The sequence below is a fragment of the Schistocerca cancellata genome, chromosome 9 (assembly GCF_023864275.1).
Source record: "Schistocerca cancellata isolate TAMUIC-IGC-003103 chromosome 9, iqSchCanc2.1, whole genome shotgun sequence".
Classification (NCBI taxonomy): Eukaryota; Metazoa; Arthropoda; class Insecta; order Orthoptera; family Acrididae; genus Schistocerca; species Schistocerca cancellata.
The window spans coordinates 250,504,335-250,517,331 of NC_064634.1; the positions used below are offsets into that span (position 1 = coordinate 250,504,335).

Sequence of the window (12,997 nt, forward strand, 5' to 3'; positions counted from 1 at the left end):
ATTTCCTGTTACCTGTAGTTCTGTCTCTCATCATGAACCCAGCTGATATTTTAATTCGGAAGGTATGATAAACTTAAATCTTATAGTCACTACATCTTGCAGTTACTACAGATCAAATGTCAGACATTAGTCACCTATGTATTCCTCCATCTTATAAAACATAAACACACACACACACACACACACACACACAAGCACACACACACACAGAGAGAGAGAGAGAGAGAGAGAGAGAGAGAGAGAGTAATAGTAGTTCCATGGAATCTATTTCAGTTTATCAATTTTGCATTGGCAAAATCATAAAATTGTAGATACAACCAAAGAACACCTATAAACAGCTCAAATATGCAGTGTGAAATAGCATCTAGTGTGACAGTAAGAATATGGAAACTGCTCTTGAAATATTTCATTATCCTATAATTCAATCTCCACTCTCAGTTTGTCATATCTGAGCACAAACACTTCTGTTACTCCTCCCCTTCTACCTTCTATCTGTCTCTAGTTCATTATCTTTCCCATGTGTGGTGAAACATAGAGTATATACCACTACATAATCTTGGCATTATAGCACTGTGACAGATTTATACAAGGCCAAAAAAAGAAAAAGAAAAATAATAATAATAATAATACGGCATTACTTTCAGACACATTTTTGATGCCTATTACAACTCATTGATGTGTGAAATATGCAAAACTGTGACATAAGTTGTGATGGACATTAATAATTTGAGAGACTCTTAACGAATAGTCACTGATTCATTTTTGTTACAAGAGCAAACAACATAGCAGTTGTGAATTTAATTTAAAAAATTTGATTATAGTTTTTTCTAGATCTGCACTAATAAATTCCACTTTATTCTACAAGACAGTTAACACACACATACACACACACACACACACACACACATACACACACACACACACACACCCACACACACACAATGGTCATCACCTTTCTACAACTGTGACAGTTAATCATGCAGTCTTGTCATGTACTATCTAATCTAGCAATTGGTCCAATAAGGCACACAATGCATCACTATTTTTTTTAATCTACTGCTCACAAAATGCAAAACTAACTTTAATCCAGCACAAACCAATGTCATAATTTCTATACTCAATCTACTGTTTCTATAAGGGAATAAATACAGCTCCTCCTCTGTTTAAAACAGAAATACCTCAATTGTATTAAAGAAATGTGAGAAGATAATATCTTGCCTATTAAGGGTATGTTCATGTTGTTTGCTGGGTAGATCTCTTTATCACTAAGATTCTCTTCAGGTTCTATTACAACTTGTCCATGTGAATCAATCCTCATTTGCCTGTGTCCTGAAGACTGCTGATGATGCCTCATATGTGGTGGTACTGCAGAGCCATAGCGTTCTCTTTGACGACGGTCTCTATCTGCTTTCGCACTTTCCAGTGCAGCAGACTCCTGTTAAGAGAATATATTCCTATTAACTACAATTTCAAGCAACATAGTAAAATCATAACAATACTCCAATGAGCAAAAAGCAGATTTTTTTTAAAAAAAAGATTAACTGATATGTAATGGAATATAGTAAAATTCTTGTGGAATCTATACTAACAGTAAAGCTGTCGAACCGACATTTCTGTTTTTTGAACACACTAATCTCCAAAACTACTCAGTGAACTACGGCATAGTATGCCAAAGAATCAATAGATGGAGCTGTCCGTTTCACTGTACAACGAAGAACCAATAGATGGCACAGATAGTTTTTTTTACTCAGGGAAAAGAGTAATTTTGGAAGTTTATTTCAGAGACAGAATTAAGAGCCACAATCTTTTCTGTACAAATACAAACCAACAGCAAATTTACTTGACTAGGACATATGGATTTACTGATTTCACTTTGTGTATTAAAAGCTTAGCATCATTGCTTTGCTTCTTTCAATGGGTTTTATTTGTATTCTTTGCTAGGAAAAACAAATTTACAAAGTTTGCTTTGTGTTTTGGGTGACTACTCATTACATTTTGATTTTGTTTTATTTACAAATAAATGTTCCTAGAAAATTGGTTGAATCTTTCTGAATACACCAGAATGGCTAAAGGACCGAGGACTATGCAGTCTTATGAAACCAATGAAGCTTGTGAGGCAGTCTTGCAGCAGCTCGAGAACATCAGGCTTTAATTTGTTCATTGGAATCTCTTTCCAAAAGTGAGGTATGATGTAACAGATCAAGAGCATCAAGTATTATCTTACTTCTCAGAACCCTTCACTCACAGAAGCTTGAAGTTACTTCTCGCCAGTATAATATAACAGAAGTGGAAATTTTGATGGGGAGTGGCACATGTGAACAAGTTTTTATACCCCAAATCTTGCTTATTCCTAACAATTTACACTTTCACTTTAAATATGTACAATTTCTGGTGAACTTATGTTATGTCATGACCATAAACACAGCACATGCCAGACACTGCTTGATATGGGCATTGGCCTTAGTGTCAATTGCTTTTCACATGTCCAGATCTATGTGGCTCTTTCTCATGTTAGTGAAGCAAACAAGCTTTTCACTCATTTCATCAATAGTACTACTTCAAATGTTGTATACAAAGAAGGTTTTTTAAGTCAAAAATAAATTCCATGTGTACAAAGTCTCAGGTACAGCTATAAATAAATACTTGGTCAATGTCTGGTTTCTCAGCTAGTTTTGAGATATAGTATGTTTCAGAACAGGGCCCAAAATCACATAAACAGTATTTTTCTCCAACTAGTTTTTATGTATACCTCCCCTGAATTAGAGAATATATGTGGAAAAATTAAGACATATTTCAAATTCCATAATATAATATTCCTTATCATCATAATCAACAGCCAACTGCCATACATTGATTTATGAAATGCTTCTTCTAGATTTTTTCATAGATTATGTTCTTGAGCTATGTACATCCATGACATCCCCACATGTTTTTAATGTCGTCCGCCCACCACCCTTCATGTCATTTTATTATGACTCTGAACCCAATAAAAAAACATTCTCAGCCAATTTACTATCCACTAACTGGTTACATGGCATGGTTACTTCTATTTTATTCTCATTAGTCATAATTTCATCGCTCATTTTAGTCTGTCTGTTTTCATGTGTCTCCTGGAAGTTTCCAATATGCGTCCATTGCTCACTGAGTAGTTTTCAAATTAAAAGCCTTTGTCTCACACACAAATGTCAAAAACTGTAAACTTTCCATATCATATACAGTTAGTTCTTAGAACTCAGTTCAATTTATTAAAAGCACTGCCATAATTTTCTCCCTCTTTCAGTTTATATCTTGTGTTGTCCTTCTATTCATTGTCTTCAATTAAGTGAATCCAGATACTTAACAATCAGTTCTGAAGTGTGACTGAAGAATTGTGTTTATGCAAATAAATTTGACTGAAAACAGGAGTTGCATTACACTTCTCTGATCAGCCACTGCAAAATAGCACCACAGGTGTTACCAAAAATAAACAAAGATGCCAACATACAAGGTGCTATCCAAAATTTTCAAGACTGGTGCTGCCATCTGTTGAAAACCTTACCTTTGGTCACCATCACCCTCAAAGTAGTTCCCATTCACATGTACACACTGGTCCCAGCACTTCTGCCACTGGTTGAACATTTTCAGGAAGTCCTGTTCTTTGAAGGTGTTTATCATCCCCAGCAATGCTCTGAATCCTCTCTAGAGTGTTGAACCAACGGCATTTCAACTTGAGTTTCAGTTTTGGGAATAGTGCGAAGTTGCAAGATGCCAAATCTGGTGAGTACGGTGGGTGGGGTACAACCACCTTGTGTTTTTTGCCAAAAAAGGGTCCTGGTGAGCAAGGACGTGTGACAGGGTGTGCTGTCATGATGCAACAGCCAGTTCCCTTATTGCCAAAGCTCAGGCTGCCATCGCATACATTTTCACAGAGCCGTTGCAAAACATCACAGCAGTAAGCAGAAGTCACTGTTTGGCTATGAGGGACAAATTCTTTGAATGCAATTCCCTTGGTATCAAAGAAAATAATGATCATGCTCTTCAATTTTCTCTTCACCTGTCTTGCTTTTCTGGGCCTTGGAGAGCCCAGGCTCTTCCACTGGGACGACTGTTGCTTTGTCTCTGAGTCATAACCATAAATCCAGCTCTCGTCACTGGTGATAACCCATGACAAGAAGGATGGATCATCAGATGCAGTATGGAGAAGGTTCATACACACTTCAACATGCTGTGTGTTTTGATCAGCAGTCAAGATCTTTGGCACAAATTTTGCGGCGACACGATGCATGCCCGGTTCATCAGTCAATGTTAATTGACATGTCCCATGAGCAATACCCACTTCATCCACAAGGTGTTGAATGGTTTGACATTTATCTTCACACACCAACTGTTGAAGTTTAGCAACAATGTCTGGTGTTTTGCAGCTAATGGGCCTTCCAGCGTGAGCATCATCTTAAACGTCTGTACGGCCGGCCCTGAACTGAGCATGCCACTCAAACACAAACGTATGGCTCATGCTCTGTCCCCCAAATACTTGTTGAATCATAGCAAGAATCTCTGTAACACTTTTACTGAGATCCACAAAGAATTTGATACACATGTCCTGTCCTGTTCCCGAATCCATTGTAAAATCGCCACACACAAAACATAGAGTATTACAGAAATCACTGTGGACACGTACCATGTCCCCCCAGATGAAAGCCACTAGCTACACTGACTCATCAGATATGCAGCTCTCACCACCTAGCGGTGCGAAGATCTACTACTCCTATTTTCCACGTGGCAGCACCAGTCCTGAAAATTTTGTCATATGACTTCTGTGGGCTTGTGCAGTTCATTAATATTTTCCCAAGGGCAATGAGTTTTTGAAAAATATATATTACCAGTTGTCCATATGCACTTGTTGTAAATGTATTTTGTGAGAAATATGCAGATGCTACAGTGGCAGACAAGTCAATAATAATGAGATTAATTTCCCACTTCTGAGAATGCAGATCAGTTGCAGACAAAAAGAGAACTGGGAGACGGCCCTTTTGATGGATACTAAACTATCTAAACCAAGAAGTGGTATGCAAATCATTGTCTGGAATATATATGAGGCAACAGGTAAAATTTAATGCACTTTTAAGTAAAATTCTCTCCACATTTAACAGATGTTCCCCAAGTAAAACCATAAAATATAGTCCTAGTGGAAATCTTGGATACCAAAAGATGTTAATGTATTGTGTAGTTCAAAGAGAGAACCCAAACATTGGTCAGGATAAGCACAGATATGCAACTACTTTAAAATTAGAGGAGGTTCTGTTGTTTAGTGACTAGCATTACAAGAAAATATAAAAGCTCGTACGCCATGTGTGAGAAAAATCATTCTGAGAACCAAACCAAAACAAAAGAACCCAGATGGGGAATGGCTAAGTCTATTTCATTTATTTATTTATTTATTTATTCATCTGTAGACAATCAGGATTGTATAAATGTTGTCAACATAAGTATGTACAATAGGAACACGAATTTATAATTATCACAATCAGAATTCATGAATATTGTAACATAAAGATACATTATTAAACTACTTAATAACACAGTTGATAATTTTTAAATATATATCTATATATTTACATCATTCCAAGTAATCCTTGACAGTATAAAAACACTTTTCCAAGAGATAATTTTTTAGCGATTTCCTGAAGTTATCTATTTCGCTTATGCCTATGATCCCTTGTGGAAGATTGTTGCACCATTTAATTCCATTATATAACATGGTATTTTGAGTTTTTCATATGTTTATCCTATAGAGGTGTAAGCGTTGTCTGTGTCTGGTGTCATGTGCATGTATGGAACTGTTTATCAGGAACTGGTCAATGTGTTTTCTTATGTATAATACTGTCTACAAAATGTATTCACATGGAACTTTCAATAGACCCAAAGATTTGAATAACTCCTTGCAATGGGATCTATTGCTACTTTTCGTTTTGATTCGTATGGTCCTTTTTTGCAACTTATATATTTTTTCCTGTTCTGCTCTGTTGATACTCAGAAGGATATGCCATAATTAATTATAGAGTGGACATATGCAAAATATGCAGTTCTAGAACATGAGCTACTACACATTGAATTTGTTATCCTAAGTGCATAGCATGCTGATACTATACCACAGTGTGCTCAGTCCAATTTAGTTGAGAACCAACATGCATGTCTAAAAATATTGTTGATGTGTTCGTCATTAACTTTTAGCTTGGTACTGCTAATACTGATTTTTTTCATTTAGGGTTAATTTATTAGTCTCTATCCACTGGCATACATGCTTAAGTGTTTCCTCAGCTTTTTTATTGGGTACACCTGGTGACTCAGCTTTGATTACATTGTTACTGTCTATCAGGAAACAAGGTGACTTAGTGATTAAAGATAATGACAAAATGGTCAATGACAGTAAACATACAACAAGGTTCTTTAACACTTTAACAAGCACTTTCTAAATGTAAGTGAGCAACATTGCATGGATAGCTTAACTTTGTAGTAAATGAGACTGTCACTACCAAAAGCTTTATCAATCTGAGAACCTTCAACTTCTTCCACATAAATCAAAAAATTAGCCAACTCTCTAAAAAGCAAATATTTTCTTTGGGGTTGATAACATCTCATGAAAAACACTGAAAATATGTTTTTTCTGATATAGCTACTGTACACAGCCATGTGTTTAATGCATCACTTTGACAAGGTACCTTTTCAGGCAGATTAATATACGCCAGTAATGGACTTCTCTTTAATAAGGTAGTGCTGACAGATAATAATAATTGTGAAGTGCTGTACTATTAACTTCCTTCTAAAAAGTTTTGGAAAATGTAATGAATTTAAGAATGGTTGAGCATATCTGTGAATATAAGATTCTAAATTCATCACAAGCTGGTTTCCAGCAGGGCCTCTCCATTCAACATGCCAACTATCGTTTCACTTACTCTGCATTAAGGAGTCTGAATGAGTAGATTTCACCTTGTTGGGTTTTTCTGAAATGTCTATGATGTTTGAGTGTACAAGTCCAAACATTCTTTAGACAAATGTAAAGTTTATGGCTTTCAAGGTACAATGGGCAAGTGGTGCACTTCATATTTAACTGAAACGAATCAAACAGCCATGTTAGATACAAACAGTCATATTAGATACATCACGGAGCTCTCATGGTGATTCTTCATCAGAATGGGGAAAAATTACTACTGACATTCTACACAGTTCAATGACCTCTCACATTACTTTCATAAAGCATAAATAATGTTCTCAGATGATAATGCAAACATTATAATCAAATCTAATAGAGCTGCAATGATAGAAGGAGCAATAAACAAAATATTCAAAACTGTTGTTATTGGTTCTCAGTAAATGGCCTATCACTTAAATCAGAAAAAACCTTAGTTCATTCAGTTCCACACACAGAAAAATATATCAGTACCAAAAACAATTCAGCATCGTGAACTAAAAGTCTGTGGCATTAGCCCATGACCAGACTATTGGTATGACTGCAGGTAGAGTGAGCCATTTTTCATCACAGCACTACAAGGGGGCAGCTTTACATACAAAGTATTCATTGCAGAGAAATACGCTGTACAGTTAATGTCCGGTTTCCACTCTCAAAGCTGATGTAGGCGCTGCTTAAAAATTAGGCAGAAACAACATCTCCGCAACACATTTAACTCTCTTATGAAATATGTTACAAAAATTTTGGCACAATTTTAAGCTAATATTAGCATCCACAAATATATCCGAAGGAACAAAAACACTCTCCACATTATTATCTACTCTTGCACAGAAAGTAGTAAAAGTATGCAGCCATTTAAATATTTTACCGACACCTTTGTGAATTAAAGATGCTGGCACATTTTGATATTTTTTTCACAGCTTGGAAATGATTCATTGTGATGTATTTATTTCAGTGTCAAATTATTCCTTTGCTAGAAAAAAATCTGATGTTTTTTAAATGTAGCGGTTGCTGTTAACAATTTTCATGATTAGAATGTGAAGGTTATGTGCTCGGACTACACAGTACAATTATATATACACTTATGATATACTAAAGGGAAGATATATCTGCTGTATGGCTTGGAGACAGGGAAAAGCCACTATAATCATACATTATGTAATATGAAGAGTGCTACTGTTGATTATAATTTTTTTTGGATAAAATGTATTGATATAAATAACATGTGATACATTTAATTTTATGCGATAATGTTCTAGTAATTGTATTAGTTCACCACCATATTTTTCTTCTTCATGTATTATGGCCTTAGACATGTTGCAAACTTCAAACTTGCATCTTCCTATTTTCTCTTTGACCTGTCCACTCTACGGAAGCTCGAAGCCTTATACATGCAGATCAACCCTGGTAAATTTACAGCAATCATGTGTTCTCCATGACCTGTCCAATTTTGGTGATAGTCTAAGATTTTGTCATGTAAGCTGTAAATATTAAGTGTTTGCTGAATGCCTTCATTTCTTTTCTTGCCCCTGTTTGTCAAGCCCACAACTGATTGAAACAATTGACCTTCAGAGGCTTGGACTCTACTTCTGACCTTGCTGCTGAGGCTGACACTTTAGCCTCATATAAACCTGGTTGTATCACACAGTCTTTTGGAACTTTACCATTGTTTCCTTTTGGTCTATATTTCTTAGTCTTATATTTATTGCACAACAAATCTGTTAAAACTTTTCAACTTCCTTTCCAGCATAAAGTTCTTCGAAAGATGTGAGTGTGCAACTATGGAAAGTAAATTAGCAGATCTGATTAATTAATAACCAGCAGCAGCCTTGACATAGATCACAACATAACATAGATAATGATTTAATTTGCTGGGAATTTTCGAAACAGCGAAGAGAAAGTTAAGAAAACCAATTTCATGCCACTGTTGATTGTGAGATGCCCTTCTCACATTCCATTTTCCTTCATATTTCAATAAAATGCACTTTAGTTTCAGACACCAAAATCAACTCTCCACTGATTTCCCAAAATTAAAATACAGTATTGCAGAGACTCATAAGAATATTGTAGAATTTAAAGAATGATCACAAGTGATCCAAAGCCACTATTTGCTCCACATTATTCTACTGTGAAACCACCACATTATTCTGAAGTGGAACATTCCTCCCCTCCCTCTTTATTCACTTTTCAGATAAGTTTGGCACTAAAATTTCTATCATTTCACTGTCCAGTTCTCCTCCTAATAAAATGTGTTGTATGCATACTGCTACCACAGCTTACTACATCTTCACTGTTATCACAAAAGAAAGTGAGTAAACAGCAGCATGTACATATGCAATTCTAATGAATTATACCAAAAAGATAATTCATGCGAATTAACAGTAAAATTACAAGGATGCACAATCTCTGGCAAGAACTTACATTAAGGCAGTAAAATTAAAAGTGCTGTCAGTAAATACGTAATTCACTACTTACTCCAGTCCCACCAATACAAGTAAATCTCACAATATTACAGTTAGAGTAATATATGATGCAAATGGACATTGTTTGCCAACTAACATGTGTTCACCATATGGCTTTTTATATTACAATGGACTCCACTATACTGGCTGGTTGCAAGTATGGCCACAGAAGAACTGTCTAACTTGGTAACATCAAGTAACCACTCACTGAGTATGGTCTATAGTATGTCTCAAGTGATCTAAATTCGTGCTACATTGTATGGACCATTTGGACCCTCCCATCAACCAAGTGTTTCCGGATCTCTGAAAAAGGGAATCTCTTCTCCAACATTTTCTCACATTGGTTGAGACCCATATATTTTTATTTTGTTAGTACAATTTTGTTACTTACTCAATGATTTGCTCTATTTCTTTTTACTTTTATATCTTCATACACTTACCAATCAGAACTTTATGACCACCTACCCAACGGATGGTACATCCACCTTTGGCATGGACAACAGTGCCATGCATCATGCTATAGAAGCAATGAGGCCTCGGTAGGTTGCTGGACCGAGTTGGCACCACATCTGCACACACAAGTCACCTAATTCCTTCAGATTCTGGTGAGGGGGAAGACGAGCTCTGATGCCATTTTCAGTCACATCCCAGATGTGTTTTATTGGGTTTAGATCTGGCGAGCAGGGGATTCAACACATCAATTAGAACTCACCATTGTGTTCCTTGAATCACACCATCACACTCCTGGCCTTGTGACATGACGTATTATCTTGTTGAAAAATGGCACTGCTGTCAGGAAACATGATCGTCATGAAGGGGTGTATGTGGTCTGCAACCAATGTATGATACTACTTGGCGATCATGGTGCCTTGCATGAGTTCCACTAGACCCATGGGTGCCCATGTGAATGTTCCCCCAGAGCATAATGGAGCTACCGCCAGCTTATCTACATCCTGCAGTACAGGTGTCAAGAAGCTGTTCCAGTGGAAGACAATGAGTTTGCACCCTCCCATCAGCATGATGAAGAAGATATCGGGATTCATCAGACCCTGCAATGCTCTGCCATGCACCAATGTCCAGTGCCAATTTCAGTCATAGTTGCTCTTGTTGTGGTGTTAAGATTGGAACGTGCATGGTTGCTGGCTGCAGAGATCCATCATTAGGAGAGATTGGTGCACCATGTTTTCACTGACACACTTGTGCTCTGCCCAGCACTAAAGTCTGACATTAGCTCCACCACAGTTTGCCACCTGTCCTGTTCTACCAGTCTGCCCAGCCTACAATTTCCACCCAGCCTCATGATGTCTGGAGGTGGTGTGCATATTGGTTTTACCAAGTGTTGAAAACACTCACCACATCACCATGGCACTCCTCAAATAAGTCATGCAGTTTTCCAAATGCTCATGGAAAGCCTCTGGGCCATCACAATCTGCCCTCAGTCAAACTCAGATAGATGGTAGCCTTCCCCATTCTGCACAGAAACAGCAAACTCACTGATACTACATGCACCATGCATGTGTTTGACTAGCAGTCATTCCTTGCCAGGTGATGATGCTATCGCCTGGATGGGTTTATATCAATATATGTGTCTCAACCAACGTGAGAAAATGTTGGAGAACAATGTTTTGGCTGATATTAGTTCTTAATTGTGTTATTCATTCCATTTATCATTTCTCTTCTTCTTCATTCATCTTCACTTTTCACTTTGCCCTCTTATGAGCCCTTGACTGAAGCCAGTACAGTGCTTACTAATGTGGTATCTTTGACTTCTTACACTCCACTACACCTCTTGCTTCACTTTTGTCACCACTTCACCACTTGTCCTCACAGCAGGTGGGTTCATCTCAACGTGAGGTTTGAGTGACACTACATCTCTCGCTTCACTTTTGTCACCACTTGTCCTCAAACCAGGTGGGTTCGTCTCAATGTGAGGTTTGAGTGACCTATTACATTCTTCTCAGTTTTCTGAAATTTAATTTATTCATCTTTACTCCCCGACAAAGGTACTCATAGGTTCTAAGACTAGGTAACAGCTTCATGTACTTTTACTTGTGTCTATCAGTAGAACTTAAAGGAATTTTGTCATATGATGACATGTTGGAGACCATGGCTGTTTTTGAAGACAAATGTTGATGGTGTAATGACAGCAACCAGCCACAAATTTACTTTGAGTTCCTTTATTCAAAGGAAACCGTTACCGGTTTCAAATCGTTGCGATTCATCATCAGACGGTTTACACGCTTTCTTTCTGACATTTGGTGTGGTCTATAAAAACACAACATGGCCTTGCTACATCAGTACTGCAAACAGCTGAAAGCAAAGGAAACTGCAGCCATTATATTCCCCAGATACATGCAATGCTACTGTATGGTTTAATGTTCACAATACATTCTTGCATAAAATATTTGAGGTAAAATAGTCCTCCACCCACTGCTCCAGCCAGGACCACTCAAGAGGATGTTGTCATCAGGAAAACTAAAATGAGTGCTTTACGGGTTAGAGTGTTGAATATTGTATCCCCAGAATGGGTTGGTACAATAGACAATTTAAAAAGAAAAATGGATAGCTTGAAGTCACACATAGTTGGAATTAGTAAAGAATGGTGGCACGACTAGTAGGATTTGTGGATAGGTGAGTAAAGAGCATAGGCGTCCACAGAAAAATTATCAAATAATTTGCAATATTCTAAAACTTCCAATTTTTTTTTATAACTGGCTGTGTGAGCTTGAAATAAGTGTCATTATGGAGGAACTAATTTTCACAGGAAATACACAATGCTCAATATGTTTCTAAAGAAATATTACTTTTAATCCTAATAGCTAAGTAATTTTGAAGTAATGAAGAGTCCTGGAGGTACATAAATAATTTAAGGAGTAAAGGTAGTAACTCACTGAAAAGTAAAGGCACATTGTAGCTCGAACTGAGTGAGAGCTTGTGAAGTTGGAGTGGGCAAAGGGAGAAAGGAAGCAGTGGAACATGAGGGAGGATAGTGAAAGGGTAGCTAATGGCTGGGAGGGAGTGGTAGACTGTGGATGAGTTATGAATATGGGTCTACAGTGAACAAATCCTGATGCAGGCAAGATGAGTTGTGTGCAGTGCACAGTGACATGGAGAGTGGATTGTGAAGGGGAGATTTAAGAGAGGGAGAAGGAGGCTTAAAGGAATAGGATATAGATGCAGTATGAGAGAAGTCTGAATAATGGGGCAGGGAAGGAGATGTGTGTAAGGCAGGGGCTAGTGCGAAAGACAAAAAGAAACACACAGTGCTTATTCAACTCTGACGCCAAGATTCCACTTGCTTACAAAACTTCACAATTGATGATGTTAATGAATGTGTTGCATTGAATTCATCTCCTATTTTTGTAATGTTGACTGGAGTAAATGAAGATAAACAAATGTTTTTTTTAAAAGTTGTGTTTTGGGTTTTGTGTAATGTGAAACCAAGGCTTAGCTGGTTCTGCTAGATGCATATGGGAAGCACTCAAAACATCACTCAAATTACCTGGTAGAACTGAGGATTGATAGGTGACACGAAAAAGATCAAAAAAAGGCAACTCATCATGTATTATCATGAAATAGTGGAGAGTGT

General features: G+C 37.2%; 1 protein-coding gene across 1 annotated transcript in view; it reads right to left on the reverse strand.

Moving 5' to 3' along the window:
• Window positions 1-1,117: 1,117 nt before the first annotated feature.
• LOC126101319 (RIMS-binding protein 2-like) overlaps window positions 1,118-12,997 on the reverse strand; it is a 63,066-nt gene continuing 51,186 nt past the window's right edge. The window contains exon 4 of the mRNA XM_049911993.1: window positions 1,118-1,435. Within this exon, the coding sequence (XP_049767950.1) occupies window positions 1,118-1,435 (318 nt within the window). The remainder of the gene's footprint in view (window positions 1,436-12,997) is intronic.